This window comes from Prionailurus bengalensis, chromosome A3 (genome assembly GCF_016509475.1).
Source record: "Prionailurus bengalensis isolate Pbe53 chromosome A3, Fcat_Pben_1.1_paternal_pri, whole genome shotgun sequence".
In the NCBI taxonomy this organism is placed as follows: domain Eukaryota; kingdom Metazoa; phylum Chordata; class Mammalia; order Carnivora; family Felidae; genus Prionailurus; species Prionailurus bengalensis.
In genome coordinates, this window is record NC_057354.1 from 91,860,696 (window position 1) to 91,886,172 (window position 25,477).

General features: G+C 35.7%; 1 protein-coding gene across 3 annotated transcripts in view; it reads right to left on the reverse strand.

Annotated features, from left to right (window-relative positions):
* GCFC2 (GC-rich sequence DNA-binding factor 2) overlaps positions 1-25,477 on the reverse strand; it is a 56,096-nt gene that overhangs the window by 7,339 nt on the left and 23,280 nt on the right. The window contains exons 6-14 of one of the 3 annotated variants that reach the window (XM_043603817.1): positions 23,659-23,845; positions 21,360-21,483; positions 20,312-20,393; positions 19,676-19,788; positions 18,250-18,449; positions 15,383-15,533; positions 10,050-10,171; positions 3,324-3,400; positions 1,494-1,560 (exon numbers count right to left, since the gene is read on the reverse strand). In XM_043603817.1, coding sequence (XP_043459752.1) covers positions 1,494-1,560; positions 3,324-3,400; positions 10,050-10,171; positions 15,383-15,533; positions 18,250-18,449; positions 19,676-19,788; positions 20,312-20,393; positions 21,360-21,483; positions 23,659-23,845 — 1,123 coding nt within the window. Of the gene's footprint in view, positions 1-1,493; positions 1,561-3,323; positions 3,401-7,910; positions 7,957-10,049; positions 10,172-15,382; positions 15,534-18,249; positions 18,450-19,675; positions 19,789-20,311; positions 20,394-21,359; positions 21,484-23,658; positions 23,846-25,477 lie in introns of those variants that run through there. The other 2 variants (XR_006301020.1, XM_043603818.1) reach the window with 2 other exon arrangements.

The following is a 25,477-nucleotide window of genomic DNA, read 5'->3' on the forward strand; positions in this document are numbered from 1 at the left end:
AAATTGGGTAAAACACTCATAAGAAATTCTAACAAAATTAACACTGGTTGCCTTTTTTCCTCCAAATCCATCTCTTTCAGTGCATTTTATGGTGTTTTCCATTTTCTTTCCACATTTACTGCAGTGTCTTTCCACACTTCGTGTCATTGTTGATGCTGCTCCCTCTTCCTGGGAAGTCTTTTCCCTGACTCAACCATGTGATAAATAATGGATTCACCCTATTAAAATCTAGACTTGCTGAGGTCACTTACAACCTTCCAATTGTCAAATCCAGTAAACATTTTCAGTCTTTCTCCCAATTCTCTTTGGTGGCATTTAATACCCTGCCTTCATTCTTAAAAACCCTTTGATTAGTTCTCATGATGCCACCCTCTTGTGACCACTCTAAGCTTCACAATAAATTCTAAGGTTTCTTTTAAGACTTCATTTCTCTGCCTGCCTCTTACGTCAGTGTTTCCCACTGTTCTGAGCCTTCTTCTCGTACTTCACCTCATGAACCTCTCTTCAGAGGCTGTCATTTCTGACCATGGCTCCAAACACTGCCTAGATGTGGCTGACTCTCAAATTTCCAGCTCAGATCTGTCCCCTGCAATTCAGACACCTATATCTATTCCTGTATTTGTCTCACAGGTATCTTCAATTCACTATATCTGAAACAGACCTTTATCTTTCTCCAAACCTATTCCTACTGTATCCCCTCCAATGCCCTCAAAGAATATTATAAGTTACCAAGTTGCCAAAGTCAGAAACTTGGCTGGCACCCTATATAGTCTTCATATGTAATTAATTAGTCATTAAGTACTTTCAGTGCTTCATCCTAAGTATCTTCTGAACCCAACTTCTTACCATCCCTCCCTATTACCACTAACTTAGCCATGACTTCATCCTTTATCTTATTTTTCTAAATGTTTATTTATTTTGAGAGAGAGAAAGCAAGCATGCGCCTGAGCAGGGGCGGAGCAGAGAGAGAGAGAATCCCAAGCAGGCTCTGTGCTGTCATTGCAGAGCCTGACGTGGGGCTCGAACTCACAAACTGTGAGATCATGATGTGAGCCGAAATCAAAAGTCAGATGCTTAACTGACTGAGCCAACCAGGTGCTCGCCTTCCTTTATCTTTTAGACCAGGATAGGACAATGAGGGATTATGGATTAAATCTGACTGCCTGGTTTTGTAGAGCCGATAAACTAAAAATGGTTTTTATATTTTGAAAGGATTAAAAAAAAAAGTAAAAGGGTAACATGAAGATTATGATGTTGAGATTTCAGTGTCCAGAAGTGAAGTTTTACTGAAATACAGCCATGCTCATTTGTTTACAAACTGTTTATAACTGTTTTTGCACTACAAAGGCAGAGCTAAATGGTTCAACAGAGAATGTATAGCATTCAAAGCCTAAAATATTTACTATCTGGTCCTTTACAGAAGTTTGATGATCTCTGCTCTATAGTACTCTGGATTTAAAATTTAAAAAATTTATTTTGTAGTTTTTGCTTACCTTTACACTCGACCAGAACTGTCTTTCTTGGAACTTTGAATGTGGTGATGTTTTGTTTTCTATAGTGCTAATTTGAAACAGAGAAAGAACAAAATGCAAACTGTTAATCTTCCAGAACCAGAGTTTAAAAAAACTCAGTTTTTTTTTAACCAAACTAAGCCTTTACACATTAACAGAATGTACATGGAATGCTCTGATGACATCGAAATTACAAGTACACTTTGATCCAACAACCCTATTTCTGAGAATGCCTTCTATATGTATACAGAATGATAGGTCTATAAAATTATTCCTAGCATTGTTGCTAATGGTTTATCACTCACATGCCCACCCGTTACAGTACATTATATGAAGGTATATTATGCAACTTAAAGAATGAAGAAACTACTCTTGTGATGACGTGAAATGACCTCAAAGATGTACTAAGTCAAAAAAAAGTAAGGTACAAGACAATGGTTACAATTGTACTCCTTTCCTATAGAAAGGGGGGGGGGGGAATAAAGACTCCACCAAAACTACTAGAACTGATAAATGCATTCTGTAGTCACAAGATACAAAATTAATATAGAGAAATTTGTTGCATTTCTCTACACTAATAATGAAGTAGCCGAAAGAGAAATTAAGAAAACAGTCCCATTTATAACTGTACCAAAAAGAATAAAATATCTAGGAATAAACTTAACCGAGGAGGTGAAAGACCTATACTCTGCAAATTATAAACTATGGATAAAAGAAAGAAACTGAAGACGACAAAAACACACGGAAAGTTAATTCCATGCTCAGGGACTGGAAGATCCAATACTGTTAAAATGTCTGTATTACCCAAAACAATCTATATAGATTTAATACAATCTCCATCAAAATACCAATGGCATTTTTCACAGAACTAGAACAAATAATACTAAAATTTGTATGGAACCACAGAAACTCCACAAAAAGTCAAAGCAACCGTGAGGAAGAACAAAGCTGGAGGTATCACAATTCCAGATTTCAAGATATATTACAAAGCTGTAGTAGTCAACAGTATGGTACTGGCACAAAAACAGATACATAGATCAATGGAACAGAATACAGAGCCAGAATTAAACCCAAGCTCATATGGTCAATTGATGTACAATCAAAAGGGCAAGATATACAAAGTGAAAAAGACAGTCTCTTCAACAAATGCTGCTGGGAAACTGGACAGCAACGTGCAAAACAATGAAACTGGACCACTTTCTTACAACACACACAAAAATAAACTTACACCACACATACACAAAAATGGATAGAAGACCTAAATGTGAGACCTAAAACCACAAAAATCCTAGAAGAGAGCATAGGCAATAATTTTCTGACATCGACCTTAGCAACATTTTTCTAGATCCGTCTTCTCAGGCAAGGAAAACTAAAAACTAAAAATACCCTACTTGTTTCATAAAGTAAATCCACAATTCACAGATACTTTCTGGCTTTCTGTGCCAGGCACTGTTCTGAGTGCTCTCTTTATCTTCACAAGGTCCTGTAAAGTAGGCATGAATTTACATACAAAGATACTGATGCACACAAAGGCCCAAAGTCAAATATCTAGTAATGCTAACTCTGGGCTCCCAGAATCTGTGGACTTAACTACTCTGTGATGCCACCTGTCATAAAAAAACCTATGTCCAGGTGTCAGGCATCATACATGGCATACAAAATGTGACTGATATTTTTTTGAAATCTCAACTTGCATCTTAATAGGTGTATTTATATTTGAGAACACTTAATATAGTTCCTTTTGCATTACTTTCTTAAATCTGTATTACATGATTAGCTATTTCATATAATCTAGATATTAACAGCTCTTACCTCTTTGGATATAGAGGAATAAAAACATCATCTTCTATTGCTTTCTTCACTCTCAAAACAATGGATTTAAGTAAGTCCTATTATATAAAAATTTAAAAGCATCAGTGATAGTCATAGGTCTATTTACCAAAAGAAGTAATTTTAACAGTATGGTACAAATATCAATTAGGTACAAGAGAACTTTATTCACCATGTTGGTGCATTTTCATTGCTGTATAGTATATTCTGTTGCATGAATACTAATAATGGGACATTTAGGTGGTTGTGAGTTTGGGGGCTATTATACACAATACTGCATAAAAATTCTTGTACGTGTCTTTTAACATACATAGGTATAAATTTCTAATGGAATTTAGTTTATGTCTCTAGATCCAACTTTGTACACAATGCCAAAATGTTTTCTGAAGCAGTGATATTCCATTTACATTTCCACTAGCTACGTACAAGAAATCCTGCCTCCCTACATCTTTACTAATAGGTGGTATCCTTTTGTTTTTTAATGTTTGCAATTCCTGGGATATGCAGTCATACTTTATTATGTTTTTTAAATATTTTTTTTTACTTTGAGAGAGAAAGAGAGAGGTTGGGGGGAAAAGGTCAAGAGGGGGGAGAGAGAATCCCAAGCAGGGTCCACACTCAGCCTGGACCCAGTATGGGGCTCGATTCCACAACCTGGGGATCACAACGTGAATTGAAATCAAGAGTCAGTCCCTCAACTGACTGAGCCACTCAGGTGCCCCTGTTATGGTTTAATTTTTATTTTCCTTTTGAGTAATGTCATGATGAGCGTCCACTCATTCTTATTTGGCATTTGGACATGCCATTTTGCTAAGTACCTGATTAAAAGCTGCTTGTCTATTCTTTTTTAAAAATTAGATTCTTTCTTACTGATTTGTAGAAGCCTTTTATATATTCTAGCTATGGGTCCTCTGTTGGTTTATCAATGCACTTTGATGTAGTAAATTCACTTTGGCACATGCATTTTATTGTTTGTGTATCAAAAATTGGGAACAACCAAAATATTCAATCATAGAGACTTTTTAGTCATCATGATATATCCATCCATTGCAAGAAAATATTAAAGTTTATAAAGACTACTGTAGTAACATACAAAATTAAATATTTAATGAGATAAGGGAAAGAAGTAGGATCCAAATGTACACAGTCACTAAGATTATAACTTTGAAGTAAAAGGCTGGATGAAAATATCCTACAATGGTGTCTAGTCCTTGTACTAGGATGAAAATATAAAGGGAGTTTGAATTTTTCTTCATGTATTACCAAAATTTCTATTATTACCCTCCTTAAGAAGAAATCCATATTTGAAAAATAAAAATTCCACACAACAGGCTATTTTCAAGTCAGTGACAATGTGTGTTAGTACAAATTAAGCTGTCAAAAAACTCTATACTGACCAAATTACTCATAAATTTAGAATTCAACCAAATATATTTTTTTTCACAAAAAGTATTTCTAACTGAAGTCCTGTTTCTTTTTCCAGATATCTATGACATATTCCTCCATGGCCACATATCAATGTTTAATTAATATTAAAAACAAAAATTCAATTTTTTATACTCCAGTTCTTAAACATTCTGATATTTTAAAAGAATAAAGATCATTTTTCTAGGCATTGTCTCCATGGAGTAGTATTTGGACTTATATATATATAAATTACTGAGTTAGTGTTTGTACTAGAAAAGTTATGCTTTTTTTTTCTTCCATTTAATTTAAATGTTTTTGAATGCTGGCCTGGACAAACAGTTTTTTTCTTTTTTAAGCAGGCTCTATCTGGGCTTGAAACTCACAACTCTGAGATCAAGACTTGAGCTGAGATCGAGAGTTGGATGCTTAACCGGCTGAGCCACCCATGCACCCCTCCATATTATTTAAACTTTTGTTTCTTAAAAATAGTTCTCTCAAACAATGCTATAAAGGACATTATTGAGTCAAACAATGGAAGTGGAACATGGATGGTAGATTAAATATAGTCAAGTTTACTGAAAATGATTAAGTGTCCCATGGTTATGTAACAGACTATCTTCATTCTTAGCAATTAGGCAATTTACTCTCAAATTTGTTCAGGAGAAACAAATCATCATGTGTATATATGCAATGGGACAGCAAATAGTAAAGCAAATGGGGCAAAATATTAATGATAAGTGAAGCTGGGTAAAGGGCCCATGAGCATGCTATTTTTACTTATGAGAATTTTCTCTAAGTTTGACATTTTTTCTAAAAAGACTGTTTAAAACAAATTAGCATATTTTAAAATTCTGAGCTTATTAACTTTGAGTATTCAAAATACATTATTTTGTGGGGAAAAAAAAGTTCTCCAAACAGTAACCACACAACCACACACATACACCTCTATATATGCTTTAAACTAGCTTTGAAAAGACTCATAAGCTTTAGCTAGCTGGTTTTTACACTGCTCTTTATATTCACAAATAATCCTGGCTGGCTTGGGCAGATGTTGAGGCCCTCAAGGGAGAGTGTGGGCAGGCACTCACTACAGCACGAGCAGCTGTGCTTTTGTGTGTGTGTGTATAGGGGTATGTAAGAACTAATTTGATAAAAGGTCTGTTGATGAAAAAAAAATTTTGAAAATTAGCAATCTAAATACATAACTGATATTATTTTCACATTTGCACTAACTAGTCAACTAACCTATGCCTAAAAACATTTAATGATAGGTAATCACTATCTCGTGAGGCCACCCATATCTTTGGACAGCTATTAACTATTAGATTTCAGTTAACAATGAGAAACAAACTTCTCTCCTGTTCTTCCACTCACTTGTCCTGATTTACTTCTTAGGATTATACAGAACAAACAAATCTAATTTCCCTTCCACATGACAATTCTTTAGATTCTAAGACTAATACCTCACTTTTCTACATTTTCTCTTTCCTATACCATCTTAGATACTCTCCATTTAATATACTTATACCCAGAATTAAATGCAACACACCCAGGAAAACCTTATCCATGAGTATAGCACATATAACATTTTTACTCAAAACAGCACACACCCAGTAAAAAGAATTCCCCTTAATCTTTCTGTTACTCAAGTGACACTGCTGACTCATATTGGGTTTACTGTTGATTATAGATCTCTCTCTGGTTTACCTATATTGTTTCAAAGCTATTTCTTTCCTTTTATTTATGCAGCTGAATTTTTGAATGCAAGGGTAGTACATAATGTATATTCCTTTCACATCGCATATTTTGAGAGTCCATTTTCTCAGTATTTGAAATCTTTTTGGATACTATTCTACTATCCAGAAGTCTGTGATAGAATTCCTAGCTTTGTGCCATTGACAAACTTTATTACCATGCATTTTACATCTTCATCTAGTTAAAAAAAAATATTGAACAGGGCAAATACTGAGAAGATATTTCATACTAAAAGACTACCTCCACAGGTAGCCACATCCCTCTTGGTCAGTATTCTTTAGGTATACGCTACCAGTTTCTTGTATCTCACCATACCACTGTTAAGCTTATCATTCTCCATTTGATCCATAAGAACGATCATAGCATACTTAAATATATTACCTGCTCTAACTGCACAGTACCTTATTTACCATGAAAGTAACTGAGACAGTATGAGAGAATTTGAGTTTATAAGCAATCACCTGTATTTAGGCACTCTATCAATGACAGATTACAGTAATCACTACTTTTTTTAAAAAAAGTCTTCATAATCCACCTCTGTAATCTATTTTAGAATTTAACAAGAATCAAAACTATTCTCACCAGGGATTAGCTTACAGAATCATCTGGTTCTTACTTCGAAAACAGGAACTATGCTGTATGATTCCACTCTTCTGGAACCTTTTTCATCTCTTCAATTTCTTACACATCACTGAAAAAAATACAGTGATCTCACTGGCAAGGCCAACCGTCTTAGTAGCCAGAAACATTATGTAGTTCAGTGATTCTTAACTAGGAGTGACTGTGCCATGCCCAGGGAATATTTTACGATGTCTGGAGATATTTTTGGTTGTCAAGACTGGGGAGCACTACTGTCATCTAGTGGGTAGAGGCCAGGAAAGCTGCTAGCATGCTACAATGCACAGGACAACTTCCCACAACAAATAATTATCTGCTTCAAGTGCCAAGGCTGCTGAAACTGAAAAATCCTGATATAGTCAAGTGTCTTACTAATCACACAAAGAACCCATTTTCAATATTCATAGTAGGAGGGCTTCCAGAATAAAAAATTACTGGTCTAAAAACTTCATGAGTCTATCTGTAACACTTTTGAAAGATTTTAGTTATTGTAAGTTGCGAAGTGTCAGACCTATTGCTTAATACCCAAGTAACCTTTTACAAGTGACATGGCCCTCTGGGCCCCACCTTCTTCCATCTGTAAAATGCAGTTAAAGTCAACACATTTTACAAGGTTGTGAACATCAAGTGAGATAATGTGAAAGTGTTTAATAAATGGTAAAGCACTGGGGTTACCTGGTGGCTCAGTCGGTTAGTGTCTGACTTTAGCTCAGGTTGTGATCTCACAGTTTGTCAGTTCAAGCCCCACATAGGGCTCCCTGGTGTCAGCACAGAGCTCGCTTCGGATCCTCTGTTCGCCCCTGCTCTCTGTCCCTGCCCTGCTTGTGCTCTCTCACTCAAAAATAAATAAACATTAAAAAAAAAATGGTAAAGCACTATTTATATTTAGGTTATAATTACATAGTCTCATACAAGGAGCAAACACAGGATTCCATATCTACTTCCTTATAGATCTTCTCTACTAATCCTGGGTTCCATGCTCTGTAACAACACAGAATAAATCTATTCCTTCTTCAAATACAGAATCTTCACGCATATCTTCTTCTACGTTAAATATCTCTACTTTCTGCAATGATTTTCATATGTTATCTGTCTTTATCCTTTTGGAGAAAGGTGAAAAAAGCCCTCTTTCCCATCAGTTGCTATGTTTAAATCCTTTACTTTCCATTAGGTCCCAGTTCAAATGCACCATGAACATAAAGTCTTCCACTGTGAAACATAACTTCTTTCTCCTGTTTCTCTTTTGAAGTTTCATAGCATTTTATCTGGGCTGCTCAGGGAAGGCCACGTGGTCAGTGACATGGGCTTAGGCTTTAAAATAAGATTAATTAAGGTTCAAATCCTGGCTCCTGACTCAAGATATTACTATGAACAAATTTCTGACATTCAGTTTCTTCATCTGTAAAATGAAGCTATCATCCAATTTTTAATAGAGCTGCTAGAACCAAGTGAGATGTCACAGGTATAAGACCTAACAGAGTGCCAAGTACACAGTGGGAATTAAATAGGTGTTCCTTGTCCTCCTCCACCTCTCACTTCCTATTTATTTTTAAAGTTCATTTATTTTGAGGGAGAGAGAGAGAGAAAGCAGATGGGAAGGGTAGAGAGAGAGGGAGAGAGAGAATCCCCAGCAGGCTCCACACTGTCAGAGTAGAGCCCAATGTGGGACTTGAACTCACAAACCATGAGATCATGACCTGAGCTAAAATCAAGAGTTGGTTGCTTAACCAGGAGCCATCTGGACGCTCCTCACTTCCTATTTTAAGTGACAATTTATGTAAATCTTATTTCCTTTAAGATTACATGCTTCTTGAAGGCAGAATCATGCCATTTCCCTCTTCTCCCTCCTACTTCTTACAGCTTCCCTCCTTCATAATAATTCCAAGTGCTAAAATTTAATGGTGTTCAGAATATGAATGTGACATGTCTCCTTGCTTCTCAACCACCTTGGTTATTCTCCAGATACTCTCTAGATAGTCAATCTCTCTCAATTTCTTTAAAGTTCAACATATAATTGGTTTACTGAATTAACTGCATGAATATATGACATTCTCATCAACAGAATGATTAAAAAACAGAGTACCACAATAAAAGTATAAGATTTACTGGACTCTCATCAAGGCCTCTATAAGGTCCCTCCTTATATGTTAAGCAAAACTCAATTCTAAATCATGGTAAGATGAAAACCTATACTCTGAACTTTTTTTAAGGATTTTTTTTTTAAAAATTTTAAGTACAACTACACCCCAATGTGGGGCTTGAATTCACAATCCTAAGATCAACAAGACTCACATGCTCTACCAACTGGAGCCTACCAGGTGCCCCATATCCTATTGAACTTTGAATCTTAAAGGGATTACTGTTCTTAACTTTGGCAGACTACAAATATACAGTTAATATCATGAATGTTAACCAAATTTAAAAATAACCATTAAAGCAAAGCCAAAATACTACTAGATTTTTGCCAAAAGAACAAAGGTAAAGAATTTTTTTCTTTTAGAAGGAACAAATTTGCACTAATTCATTTATGCCTGCTCATCTCTGCAGTGCCAATGTATATTCACAAACCTAAAAGATGGCTGGCTGGACCATGAGAACAAAAATCAGACCACTGAACAGAGAAGAATAAACTAATTAGAATAAAAGCAATAATATGGGTCTTATTACATGTATGTGTATTTTATAATTAATAACGATTGCCATCCCTGTTAAAGTGTTCATAAATATCAAGGTATAGTCTTTCATCTAATTATTACAAAGAGCAAGAAATGGTCAATCCTAGTTTTTATAAATCAAAAGTAAATCTATCTTTCACCAAATTGCGTTCTGGTAATTATTTCTTCTGCATCTTCTGTAAACAAACATTTATAACAAAATTACATTAAGTTATAAATAAATCAAGAAGTTTGTAACTCTAGAAATTATTACCTGTTTGCCTTTACTAACTTCATTTCCACAAGTGGAAAGTTCTTCAAGAATCACTGTGCAGTGTGTTATTAAACTTGTTGTCTGTGAGGTCGACAAGGGATCCCAAATGAATTCTACAAAGTCTGAAACAAAAGTTTCAGTAGTGTACAATTTATTTCCTAGATTGCTTTGCCTGTCACGTGTAAATAACTCAGGTCTTCAGAAAAGACTTCCCTCCTTCGTATTAAAATCCATGCCATTCATTACCATTATGTATTTGCATACATCTTCAATTTCCTTGTCCTTTTTGGGCTCTGCTGAACTTGTCTCACTCAATCACAGCCCTAGTTAAATCCACTGGTCATTGAGTCTGTGGCTCCAACTATGTGGCTAAAACATGGCTAGAAAAAAATACACTTTAAATTTATCACTGTGAAACCCCAGTGAATTCTTCAAGCTGTCTAGTAATCATTGTTTCCCTGGCCCATTCCCCGTCCCTCCCATGCAGATGATTATTTCCTGTGCTTTCCTTCCTCTTCACTCTGTTAATGGACTTGACTCTTCTAGATGACTATTTACTTTTTTCTTCTCTTCCCTTGCTCTCATCTTCAGCTGATTACTTCCTCGACGATGAGAAAATAGATAAGAGATGTTCTACAAAGGACTACCACAGAATCTACACACCTACCTGCATCTATACCCACATATTCTTGTCTTCCATTCTCATGGATAAAGCACCACACTCCTCGCTAAGGCCAATCTTTTATTTGTGCAAAAGGTATCAACCCCTTTGGCTTACTGGAAGATTCTGTTCCCAGAATTCTACCCTCTTTATTTAAATATTTTTAAAATATTTATTTATTTTTGAGAGACGGTGGCGGGGTGGGGAGCAGGCAGAGAGGGAGACACAGAACTCGAAGCAGGCTGCAGGCTCTGTGCTGCCAGCATAGAGCTCAATGAGGGGCTTGAATTCACAAACTGTGAGATCACAACCTGAGCTGAAGTCAGGTGTTTAACTGACTGAGCCACTCAGGCACCCCCAGAATTCTGCCCTCTTAACTCCGGTATTGCCATTGCTTCTACTGGATCTTCCCCATCAGTCTCCAATTATTCTCTTATATTAAAAATAATGCCTCCCTTGACCCTTCTTTCCCCTCTAGTACGGCCTTATTTCTTTCCTTCATTTTATAATAATTCTTCAAAAAAACTCTCTGAACTGTCTATTTTCAATTTATCTCCTATTAACTCTCGAATATACTTCAATTAGGCCTGATCTCCAACCATTCTACCTAAACAACTACTTTTACCATCACAGGTGACCTTCACATTGCAAAACCTAATGGCTGATTCTAGTCCCCATCTGATTTATCTGCAACAGTTGATCATTTCCTTCACAAACATTTTTAAAAATTTTTATTTATTTTTGAGAGAGAAAGAGAGAGGGAGAGAGAGAACAAATGCAGGAGGGGTAGAGAGAGAGAATCCCAAAAAGGCTCTGCCCTATCAGTGCAGAGCCCCATCTAGGGCTCGAATCCACGAGCCACGAGATCATGACCTGAGCCACCCAGGCATCATCAAACATTTTTTTTCTTGGCGTCTGGGATACCACTCCGAGTTTTGCACCTACCTCTCTGGTCTCCTTTACTGGCTGCCTTTCATCTCTTTTGACTTTAAAAATGCTGGAGTACCTCAGGACTCAGCTCACTTACCTTCTCTTTCCTATTCATGTTTATCCCTTAGTATTTAAGGTCAGTTTTGCAGCTTTAAATGTCATCCACGTGCTGATACATTCCAAATTTATGTCTGCTACTTGGACCTCTCCTTTATGCTGATATATTCAACAACCTAGCTGATATCTCTACCTGGATGGTAGGCATCAGAAACTCAACATTTGTCAAACTGAGCTCCTGATAACACCTCCTTATCCTAAAGCTCCTCTCAGTCTTTTCCATTTCAGGAAATGGCGAATCTGTCCTTCCAAATGCTCAGGCCCAATCCCATGCGGTCACTCTTGATTCCTCTCTTACTCACACAACCAATCCATTCTCAAACTGTTAGTGCTGTCTTTGAAATGTATGCTTAATTCGACCACTTTTCAGCACCTCCACTTTTAACACTCTAGTCCAAGCCAGTATCACCTGTTGCTTAATTACTGCAAAAGCTTACGTAGTCTGCCCACTGTTCATCCTCAACACAGTAACTACAGCGATTCTGTTAAAATGTTAGGCAGATAGTATCATTCCTCTGTTCAAAACTCTCTGGGCACCTGGGTGGCTCAGTCAGTTAAGCAACCAACTTCAGCTCAAGTCATGATCTCGTGGTTTATGAGTTCAAGCCCTGCATCAAGCTCTCTGCTGTCAGCACAGAGCCCACTTAGGATTCTTTGTCCACCTCTCTCTCTGCCCCTCTCCTACTTGTTCTCTCAAAGTAAGTATACTTAAAAAAAAAATAACTCTTCAATTACTTCTCACTTTTTCACTTACAATAAAAAAAATGAAGTCCTTACAAATGATTATAAGGACTCACATAATGTAGCTCATGTCATTTTGTTAACTTCTACCTGCTTTCCACCCTTCCTCACTCTAGTATAGCTACACTGGCTGGCCTATGTGCTGTTTTTCAATCAAATTAGGCCAGCTCCTGCCTCAGGGCCTTTGTGTTTGCTGTTTCCACTGCCTTGGATTCTGTTTCCTCAGATGTTCATATGGCCCACTTCTTCCTTTCGGAATTGGCCAATCTATTTTATTTTATTTATTTATTTTTTATTTTAGAGGGAAAGCGTACATGAGTGGGGAAGAGAGGGAGAGGGAGAGAGAATCTTAAGGGAAATCTTAAGCTGGCTCTAGTCTAGGGCAGAGCCCAACGTGGTACTCTATGCCATGTCCCTGGGATCATGACCCGAGCTGAAATCAAGAGTTGGACGCTCAACTGACTGAGCCACCGAGGCACCCCTAGCCAATCTATTTTACATTGCACTCCTCTTCAATAATTTGTATCCCTTTCCCTTACCTTTTCATCTTAGCCCTCATAACTAATATGTTCTAGATTTTATCTTGTTTATTTATTTTTTTTTTGTTTACAGAATATAAGCTCCTGGAGGGAAGGGATTATTATTCACTATATATGCTGAAGCAACAACAGGGTCTGACATAGGACAGACCCTTGTAAAACACAAGTGAAATAACAGAAAAAATGAAATAGGTTAAAAAAAAAAAGCAAAAAACAAAACAGTGATTTCTCAAGCATCTGCAAAGTTAGGCTTCTAATAACTTTAGAGATAACTGGTCAACTAATACTGAGAGCCTACTATGTACCTAATGTTCAGTACAAGAGACAGCATAAACAAGATTATTAGGTAGGTAGCTGCCTTTGAAGAACTCTAATGGCAAATACATTTATATCAGCAATTACAATTCAATGTGTAAGTATCACTACAAGTTCAGAGTGCTACAGGAACCCAGAAAGGTGTGCCTAAACCAGTTCCTAGAAGTGATGTCCATACTGAGTCCTGACAGATAAAGAGGAGTTAGCAAGATAGAAGAAGTGGGCTGGGAGGTTTGTCAAAACGATGAAACATAGAAGATACAAGAAGAATACAGCTGAAATACACAAGTGGGGATGAGGGAAAACAGGAGTGGAGCTCAGCAAGAAATGGGGTTGGAGAATTACTAAGCAGAGAGGTGATTCTGAAAGACTAAGAAAGTCATGTTAAAGAGTTTAGACTTCATCCCAAGGGCAGTTAAGAATAATAAAGTGTTTTAAGTAAGGTATGACAGAAGCAGATTCACATTTTAGACAGATTACTTTGGTTGTTGTATAGAAAATAGGTTAGAAAATGGAAAAAAAAACCAGATGTGGCAATTGCTTATGGAAGGAAGGAAGGAAGGAAAGAAGGAAGGAAGATGGAGGAGCGAATGACTTGAAAGTCCTGGTTTGAATACACGGGTAGATAGATGGAGATGTCACTTTCTAGACAAGGAACATAAGAAGAACAGATCTACAGCAAAGGATTTAAGTATGATCTGACATGTGGACTGTGAGGTGCCTGTTGAACATCCAAGTCGATGTATTCGGAAGGTACTTTGATAAGAAAGATCCGGATTTTCTCTGGTTCCTTTGGACTTAAAATTGTGTAGAGGAGTACCATCCAAAGTAACTTTCTAAATGATGGAAAAAACACATTATATCTGCGCTATTTGATGGACACGACCTACATATGACTACTAAGAATTTAGTGTCATTAGTGTGACTGAGGGACTGAATTTTAATTTTTATTTCCTTGAAATGTGTATTTTAATAACCACATTTAGTTACTGGTTACCACCATGAACAAAAATATAGATAACACTAAAACAGAGTATGAAATAGCCTAGGGGTTCATGAAGAGTACAAGGGCATCCAGGAAAGAACTTAAGAATAAATACACAGTATTAATTTCTCATAATTCTACTTACTTGAGGTTTAATTTTAAGTGAAGTATTTGGAGTTTTCAGAAGAGTATTTAAATCAGTCATATGCATTCTGTGCTATCATTAAGACAACTAGGTAAAAGTAGTAACTTAATACAACCATGACTGCACTGCAAGATATGCTGAGAAAAATCTTAAAGTTTTAGCCAAATTGGCTAAGAAGCAATAGAAAGTAGTTGTTTCATCATTTAAGACAGTTCTATAGACTTTGCTATCAAAATCCATTCTCAGGGCCATGGTGAAACAGATCTTTATCAAGTACAATTTCAGTTTAAATAAGCCTTCAGACTGAAGCACAAGCATCAATGCTAAATGCAGATATGAAGATGTAGTAATGTTTTTTAAAGAAAAAATAACAAGGGATGCCTGGGCGGCTCAGTCAGTTAAGTGTCTGGCTTGGCTGGGGTCACAATCTTGCAGTTGGTTGAGTTCAAGTCCCTCGTCATGCTCTGTGCTGACAGCTCAGAGTCTGGAGCCTGCTTTGGATTCTGTGTCTCCCTCTCTCTCTGCCTCTCCCCTGCTCATGCTCTGTCTTGCTCTCTCAAAAATAAACGTTAAAAAAGAAAATAACAAGAAAGGGGAAGAAGTCAAGGGAAAGGAAGAAATACATGCAGTAGGAATCAAATAAATGACTTAGGGGTTATAAAAGCAACACTAATGTCACAAATGCTAAAGGCTGAAGAATACTAGCTAGTCTGGTAGCCAATCACTTGTGCAAACAAGCTCTTTTAACCACCTTCAATTATGACATCTCTTGATTTTTAATGCATATTACTTTCCTTGTATTTGAAAACTTCTGATAAAAGAATCTGTGACTGTAACAGAAATTAATGATCTTCGATCTGCCAGAGAACAATTTAATTTTATCAAGTTACAAAGCAGTACCTGTAAGTCGAGGAATAACTGTTTTATTGATGATAGCAGACAAGATTTTCTTATCAGAACCATCTTCCTTCTTTGAATCTTCCATACTGCTAGCCATATATTCTTCTATAGATGTGAACCATGGCATCTGTTTTAAGCCTACAGCATCAAACTTATAAATAAAATTATTAAAGTTATCAATAAATTCTTATACAGTTTATTTTTAAAAAGTTAGTTTTTTCAGTAATCACTAGAGCTTTTCTGAGGAAAAAAAAGAGTAATTCCATATTTTAACCCCCTGTATAAAACACTAGACCAAGGGTAGGCAGGATGGCATGACTAGGACAAGATGTCTCAAAAATATGACAGAAAACTACATTCCATGCATCACTCATATGACAAATATGCCAAAAATGCCATATTCAGAACCTACCACACTTTACTACTGAAAAAAATATATACATTTGTAAGAATATCACTTAAAATAAATACAGATTTTGTTCACAAAAATTCAATTTACATCATACAAAATTCACTTTTGGTTCCCTCAATTCTCATAGGCACAAGTGTGTATTTTATAGGTGGTTTAGCTTATGAGGCAAGTAGCAGATGGCCAATTATGATCTGTTGAATGAATGAATGAATGAACAGATCTCCACTAGGTGTAACAGAGTACTCAATTTGGCCTGAGTGCTTAACAACGAGGCTCCTGTGCAACAAACTGCTTACCATTTTCTTAGGGATAAGCTTAGTTTCTATATTATGAAGACTGCCTGGCCCTGAACCCAACACAGTGAGCAACAGACATGCATGACTGGGGCAGAGAAAGATAAAAGGACATGGTTCTGTCGCCTTTACTTCGTTAAATTTTTATCTTCAGTTTTCCTCTATTCTTACAACTTTGTCTTCTCATTTCCATTCTCTTACTAGGCACATCCACATGGATGTTCCACTATCATTTCAGCATCCATGTACAAAGTAAAACTTCCTTCAAAATCTTTTTCCCTCTGGAAAGTTCCCATTCCTATTAATGGAACTACCGCTGTTCTAATAACCCAGAATCAAAACACTGGGGTCACCTTTCAATGTGGTGTGTTAAGGTTATTCTTGGTATTTTACTAATTCTTTAATTTTAATTGCAATATAGTTAAAATAGTTATATCAGTTTCAGGTATACAATATAGTGATTCCATAATTCCATACATCACTCAGTGCTCATCACAAGTGCACTCCTTAATCCTCATTGCCTACTTCACCCATTCCCTTAACCCTCTCCCTTCTGGTAACCATCAGTTTGTTCTCCACAGTTATGAGTGTATTTCTTGATTTGTCTTTTTCCTTTGCTCATTTGTTTCTTAAATTCCACATTTGAGTGAAGTCATATAGTATTTGTCTTCCTCTGACTTATTTCACTTGGCATTATACTCTCTAGCTCCATCCATGTTGTTGCATATGGCAAGCTTTCATTCTTTTTTATGGCTGAGTAATATTCCATTGTGTATATAGAGACACACACACATACCCCACATCTTCTTTATCCTTTCATCAGTCGATGGACACTTAGGCTGCTTCCATACTGTGGCTACTGTAAATAACGCTACTACAAACGTAGGGGTGCGTGTATGAATTAATGTTTTTGTATTTTGGGGGTAAATACCCAGTAGTGTGATTACTGGATCAGAGGGTAGTTCTATTTTTTAACTTTTTGAGGAACTTCCATACCATTTTCCATAGTGGCTGCACCAGTCTGCATTCCCACCAACAGTGCATGAAGATTCCTTTTTTCTGCACATCCTCGCCATCACTTGTTTCTTGTGTTTTTTATTTTAGCCATTCTGACAGGTTTAAAGTGATGTCTCACTGTGGTTTTGATTTGTATTTCCCTAATGATCAATTATGTTGAGCATCTTTTCATGTGTCTGTTGGCTGTGTGGATGTCTTCTTTGGAGAAATGTCTATTCGTGTCTTCTGCCCAATTGTTAATTGCATTGTTTGGTTTTTTGAGGGTGTTGAACTGTATAAGTTCTTCATACATTTTAGATGCTAACCCTAATTTATTAGATATGTCATTTGCAAATATCTTCTCCTGTTCAATAGGCTGCCTTTTAGTTTTGTTGTTTCCTTCACTGTGCAGAAGCTTTTTACTGATTCTTAATTCACAAAACCTCCTATAATCAACCTTTTATTTCTCTTCCCTTTATCACTATCACTGTATGTAAGGGATTCACTACCTTGAACTTGGGCTACAGCAATAGCCTTCCAGTATTATCTCACCTGTTTCTTCCCTCCAAGTTAGCCAGCTGCTAGGACTTCCTAAAACACTACTTTCATAATTCTACTCTTCCCATTATTTATCAAAATAAGTTCCTATCTCTTACTTTAGGATCTGAACCTCTATGCAACCTCTAGCTCCTGAACTAGGATTTCTCCTTACGTACCTTTACAAAAAAAGTTTTCCTTTTTTTTTCCTGTTTTAAATCTTATATAACCTTCAAATCCTCATTTAAATCCCTCCTCCTCAGTGTAGCTTTCCAAACCAAATAGTCCCAATATAGCATCTCCAACTTCAAAACTCTTGGTACCTATATCACACAGACTAAAATTCTTAAAAGCTAATACTACCTTCACATTTTTCAATGATTTAAAAATGACCTTAACTTACCATAGAAGAAGCTGAAAGACAACAAAAAAGTGTTTCCTTGACAGATGTTTAGTGCTATTCAGCCTTAAATATAAGAGAAGAACCAAGAAAACATGAATGCAGACTACTACCCCAAAGCACTAATTATCAATTCCAACTCTGTGTATTTTAAAGCTAACCTAATAACAAGGGCACTTCAGTAATGAACAGGACAGAATTATTTCTTTCACATGTTAAGCTTAAATACCTTAAGAGGATTCCAATCAATCAACTGAAGTCGGATTAGGGGATTTAAAAGCTTCGGTATGCATAAACTAATGAAAGCTTCATAATAAGAATCAGGAAACTTTTCTCGCCATTGTTGAAATTTCAACAAAATATTTTGGATATTACAAAAATCATCATGTACATCTTCAAAAATCTTCTTGTGATCCCGTAAAATTTCACCTGTAAACAAAAGGAGTCTCTGTATATTTTGCATTTTAAGTTTGTGAGCTTTGCTTCCTATAAACATCATCACGTGTAATGACGTATGTACTCAACAGAGCTGAAAACTTTCCTTTGATATTAACAGATAAATTACCTTTTATTTTTAAAAAACCACTTTAATAGCAATACTGACACTAACAAAATCCACCACTTATTGATTCCCTGCGATTTCAGCATCATAACTATCTTCTCTACAAGGTAGGTGTGACTATTTATAGACAAACAAGCAAACAACATGAGACTCAGGGAGGTCAATGGATCTAAGATCACACAAAATAGAGACAGATGGGTTTGAAACCATCTGTTTGACTGTAAAACCCACATTAAAAAAAATTTTTTTAACTTTTACTTATTATCTGAGAGACAGAGTGGGGGATTGGAAGGGGCAGAGAGAAAGAGAAAGAGAGAGAGAGAATGAATGAATGAATGAATCTGAAACAGGCTCCAGGCTCTGAGCTGTCAGCACAGAGCCTGACGCAGGGCTCGAGACCATGAGCTGTGAGATCATGACCAACCTGAGCCAAAGTTGGACACTTAACCGACTACACCACCCAGGCGGCCCTGTAAAGCCCACGTTCTTTCAAATATGTGACATTTTACCTATGAATCACTAAAATAATGTTATTAAATTTAAATGTTTTATTTATTTTCAAAAGATTTTCTTTTTAAGTAATCTTTACCCTAAACATGGGCTCTAACTCCTAACCCTGAGATCAAGAGTCGCATGCTCTACCAACTGAGCCAACCAGACACCCCTAAATTTAATTGTTTTCAATTAAAAATGATAATATAGAAGGTATACAATAGAGAAATGAAACCAAATTGTTCATGGCTCCTTTATAAAAAATGAGAAAAGCTGAGGGAAAAAACTATAAGGATGCAGAAAACTCACAATGTTCCTCCATTTTATGCCATTTTTTCAAAGGTAGGAAAAATCTTTTTTTTTTTTTTTTTTTTAAGTAAACTCTACCCGCCGTGTGCAACTCGAACTCATGACCCCAAGATCACAAGTCATATGCTCTATGGACTGAGCCAGCCAGGCACCCCAGGAAGTCTTAAAGGGGAAAAAAATGTGTTCCTTTTTCCTTGAATTTCCCCAACGATATTTAAGAGCAATCACAGCAAAGCATTTCCTACCATTTCGATACTTCAAATTAAGACATATTAGAAACCTGGTAACTGACCTTGGGTTTTTTGGAAGTCAATCATGTCTGCTGAAGACAGTTCATCATCACTAGATGTCCCTTCCTGATGATCACAATTCCCAGAAAGTGCCCTTGCTTGTCTTCTTTGTGACCTATGTTTTGCAATAAACCGAAAACAAATTTAAAACAGTTCCTAAAAACAAAAACAAAACAAAAAACACTTCCTGCTGAAAAGAAATATTTTAAAACAAAAACTAGGAGTCATCATTTATTTACAATGTCTAGAATATATACCATATTATTATTATTAGCACACAATTTTGTTATTATTTTTGGCATTTTAGCTTCGTTAATCTGAATTGGTGGTTCTCCCTCTTTTTCTTAAAGTACATTCCCATGGGCTACCCAGATTTTAAAGAGGGGGTAACAATATAATAAGCGGCTTCTAGTTATAAGCAAGTCCCAGACCGATAAATGCCATCTTACCCATTCCTTTTGACTGATCCAATATACCAATGTGTCTTTAAACCCTGGGGCTAAGGACTGTTTAACTAAATTTTGGTTTTATGTCATTCTCACAAATTAATGTTCAGTTACGGTTATTATACCATATGGGATAACTATGGTTAAGTAGTGAAAAATACTTGCTCAAGTCTTCACTTTATATATAGCTACCTTCGAGATTCAATCTCTTCCAAAATCCATGGAGTCTTTTCACCTACAGCCAAACTTCCATTTGTTGATGTCTCAGCTTTGCCTGTTAACAAATAAAATTAATTTCATGCTGCAAATTCTTAAAAGAAATAAAATGAAACATTCTGAAAACAAAAGTTGTATTTTGGGTGTATATACATGTAGGTATATATATAAACACAACACACTTACTTTGCTTAAATCGCATACTTCATCATATAACGAAATTATAATGTTAACTCCCTATCACAATATTGATAGGCATTGAGCCTGCTAGCCTAAAATACCCTGGCTGGTGAATATAGTTCAGCACTTGAGAACAGTAATAAAATTCTACCGTGTTTCTTTTTCTTGTATTCTTTTTCAGGTGTTTTCACCAGTTTTTTTTTTTTTTTTTTCTCATCCCTGAATTACTAGAAATATTTGCATTACCAGTAAGTTATTCATATCATTTGTTACTTTGGTATGTACCATAATTTATAACTAACTACAAGTCATGTGTTTGAAAGTCATTTTGCTTTAATCAGATACTTGGTTACGATCTCATCTCCTTCACTATTCCCCAACAGAACCTAATCAAAGGAAGGCATCTCTGAAAATACAAAACCAGTGTGAGAACTAAAAGGCAGCATCCAAATCTTATTTGAGATCTTACAGATGATTCTCTACTAAAACCCACCAAAATGTCTTTAACCTCCACACCTAATCCGTGGATCAGCCATGAAATCTTTAAGTTAGATTTCTGACACAGCCTACGGACTTATGTCAACTCATCTCAACAAAGTCATTATATAGCCATATACTGTCTCAAATACCAAATGATTAGAAGTTGTAATTTTTTTTTTTTGTCTTAGGCTTAATTCAAGATATTTTGAAGCCCTAGTTCTAAATATTTTGGGGTTTTTGCAAAGAAATAGGTGAAAGGTTAGTGGGAAAATACACAAAAAGGCATTTTTTTATACAGAAATAAAAATATTTTTATTCTCTAGCTGATAAATCATAAATGATATTGAATATGAAAAACACTAACGTGATAATTGTTGTAAATACGTTGATTCATGTTTTAATTCATCTTGCCTGCGTTTCATAAAGGTCATGGCTTGTTTTAAAAGGAGTGCATGCATGGATGACTCTATTTCTTGGATGCTGATAATCTGAAATACACATATAAGTAACATTTTGTAGGTCATCAATAATCAATTATAAAAAGTAATACTCAGATAAGCATATGTATGTGCTCAACACTCATATAAAAGAAACATTTCCGGGGCGCCTGGGTGGCGCAGTCGGTTAAGCGTCCGACTTCAGTCAGGTCACAATCTCACGGTCCGTGAGTTCGAGCCCCGCGTCGGGCTCTGGGCTAATGGCTCGGAGCCTGGAGCCTGTTTCCGATTCTGTGTCTCCCTCTCTCTCTGCCCCTCCCCCGTTCATGCTCTGTCTCTCTCTGTCCCAAAAATAAATAAACGTTGAAAAAAAAAAAATTAAAAAAAAAAAAAAAGAAACATTTCCAATACTACCACATTTTAATTAAAAAAAGATTGTGAGATAGAGACCTGGCTGCCAATACTTTAATATTGATAATCAACTTACTGCACTGAAACAGCTATAAATATCATAAAAAATAAAGCAAATGGGTTCGAGTCTGGAACATGGATAGGAGTGAACAGATAAGAAATAGGATTTTTTTTTTTTAATTTTGAGAGAGAAAGCACACGTGCGTGAGTGAGAGAGGGGTGGGTGGGGGGTGGGGTGGGGAGAGAATCCAAAGTAGGCTCTGCACTGTCAGTGTGGAGCCTGATGTGGGGCCTTAACTCATGAACTGTGAGATCATGACTGAGCTGAAATCAAGAGTCGGACGCTCAACTGAGCCACCCAGGCACCCCCAAATAGGATTCTTTTTTATTTGAGATATTAGGAGGAGAAAATAAAGGTGCAGATATTTTTCATAAGCCGAGGGGGCAGACTGTAGGAGAGCACTTGAGGAAACTGTTAAATCTGAAAAAAGGGGAGAATGGAAGAGACCTAACCAGACAGGTAAGAAAGCTGTGAAGCAAAAGTGAATGATTAGTTTCTTACATTTCTTGAGCAACAATTCTCCCCACTCCAATGATGTTCCCATAGCAGCTGCCCTGGGTACATCAATGTGTAGGCCAATGAAACTTTAATTCTTCAAGGATCAATGAATTAAGTTGTATTGCAATAAATACTTCAGAAAGTAACTACCAAGTGACAGTAAAAGGTAGTCAACTTGAAACAACTGGAGAGAAAAAAATCCAATTATTTGGTAATATTTTAAATGTAAATAAAAAGCAATGAAGAAAGTAGAGTGTATTTTTTAAATGGTTTGTCTACTTAAAAAAAAAAGTCAACTCAAGACCCAAATGTAAGGACTTAGTATGTATAAAACAAAAGCAGACTTATAAAGGGAGAGAATGATTCATAAATCTGATTAACACAAAAATGTCAAATGATCACGATGTCAAAAAAAACACTGCAAATGAAATCAAAAGACAAACTGGAAAGTTTACCTATATCAAGTGGCATTAAAAATTTTAAGCAGTAAAGAGTTTTCACCATATAAAGAAAAAAAAGGAAAAAAAGAAAAATTGCCAATATGAAAAAAGATAACAAGGCAAAGACAACTCACAAAAAGAGACTGCATGTGTTAATAAAACAAAGGTTTTGTTTGAGATCAAAATAAGTATGTACAAGCAAAAAACATTATTTATTAAAAAAAATTTTTAATGTTATTTTTGAGAGAGAGTGTAAGTGGAGGGGGGAGGGCAGAGAGAGAGAGAGAGAGACAGACAGACAGACAGAAGATCCTAAGCAGGCTCTGTGCTGACAGCAGAGAGCCCAATGTGGGGTTCCAACGCATGAACCATGAAACCATTACCTGAGCCAAAGTCGGATACTTAACTGACTGAGCCACCCAGGTACCCCTGCAAAAATCATTTTTTAAATGAAGTAAGCTAAAAGAAAAACTGATGCAATCTTTCTGGTATTCAAATAATTTAGCAATGTTTCATAAGCCTTAAAAGATATTTAGAAACTTTGACTTAATAATTTACTTTCTAGGAATTTTTTTAAACAAATGGAATTTTAACACAAAAATTTATATACAAAACTTTGTTATTTATAATACCAAAATAATTGCAAAAAAACCCAACTGTCCAATATTAAGGGGATACTTAATATCACAGCATGTCAAAAATGTGTAGGAAAACCCTGAAGGAAATTAGTTGTGGGATTTTAGACTTTAAAAAAAAAAATCTCATGGTAAGGGGATTTCTTTATAAAAAGGAAATATTGTATTTATGACCATGTACCTTTTCATTAAGACAGTCAATTAAATTTTCCACATAAATTTTCATGCTTTTATAGAATTTAAAATTTAGAGCTTGATTTGATGAATTCTCTAGTTTCTGGATGGTACTCTTCGAACTCTTGACATCTTGTATGTATTTTTCATATTCCCTCAGGTGTGAGCGGTGAGTATCCTGTAGCAGTGTTAATCTAAATAAACAAAATAAAAATAAATGAAAACTGCCTTGTTTCTCCAACTTTGATTTCTACCACGATAACTATCAATCTAATGAAATTTTTTTTTAAAGCTATCTTACAGAGCCCACCAAGGAAACGGACAAGCCTATAAACCTGTGTTTATGAGACTTGCTGAGCAAAGGACACCACAATGAAAAAGGTCTCAAAGGAAAAGGGAGGAAAGGACACTTACAGGTTTCAGGTGCTTGAGCTAATCAGAGGATAATTTTACAGTGAAAGTAAGTGTGGATTGATCAGAATTTGTAAACTAGGTGAGTTGCTAGACAATCCAAGGTCTTATATTTGAAATATGGGAATCCATGTGGCGTTACTGTTAAATCAGTTTGTGGTCTTTCTTCGAATATGGGTATTACTGAATAAGCTGGTATTAAAACCATTTGAACATGTTATGATTTGGTATAATTTAATGTTTTATGACTCGATGGTTTTATCTGTCATTAGAATTTGATGTTCTTTCAGGCATATTTCCTGTTTTTGCTGTAGTCCCCCATACACTGCTTTATTGATAACACAGCCTACTTTTATTTTATTTTTTTATTTTTAAATATTTACATCCAAATTAGCACACAGTGCAACAATGATTTCAGGAGTAGATTCCTTAGTGCCCGTTACCCAACAGCCTACTTTTTTTTTTTTTAACTCTTATTAGTATCACATGTATCAACTAACGTAGCAAGAAACAAATGTCAAATATAATTCAATGTCTGCTTATTTTTTAGAAGTCAGTTATCTCTCTGTATATTTGCCAGTAGAGGAATAAGAAACACTATTTCTTTAAAAATATCTGGAATGTGTTTTCCACTAATATTCGACACTGTGAATACATTACAATTTGAGAATTAACTACAAATGAAATAACAAATTCATAGTATGTAGACTTGAACTTTCTTAAAAAAATTCAACTCCTTCAGCTAACTTGCTGTGTATAATGAAAAATCATTAGTAAACACTTGCTTAGACCAAATGTCATCTTTTTTTTTTCTTAAAGACCAAAAATGTCTTCTAAGTTTCCCTGGAACAATGACTAATGCATTCGTCTTTCCAAGTTTTTCCTTGCATTATGTAAAGAATAGAGACAGTTAAGAAATAAGACAATAATGTACAGAAAGCATTAAAAAACTGCTTTAATTAAGTGGAATATTATTGGTTATAGCAGTAAGATCATAAATACATATTAAATGAAAAAAGCAAGGTAGAGAACAGGGGATATGATGTGCTTTAGTTTTGTATAAAAAATGGGGCAATATATAAGTATATATGTACTTGTATAGACATACATACAGACCACTTCTGGAATGAAACACAGGAAACCGGGAGGAGTGGTTCTTTGGGGAAGGTGACTTCCTTTTCTCTGTATATCCTTTTGTACTATTTGATTTAGTCTAGACAATAAAAACGTATTTTCTTTTTAAAATAAACTCAGTTAATGAAAAAATAAAATACACTAAATTTAAAATTAAAACCTATCCAGATAAAATGAAATGCTACTCTCTATTAGTGATCTGCTACCTTTTTTTCCCTATAATGCATGCAAGACAACTCTCTCAAACACAATTCCAAAAAAGGCAAAAAAACAAAAACCGC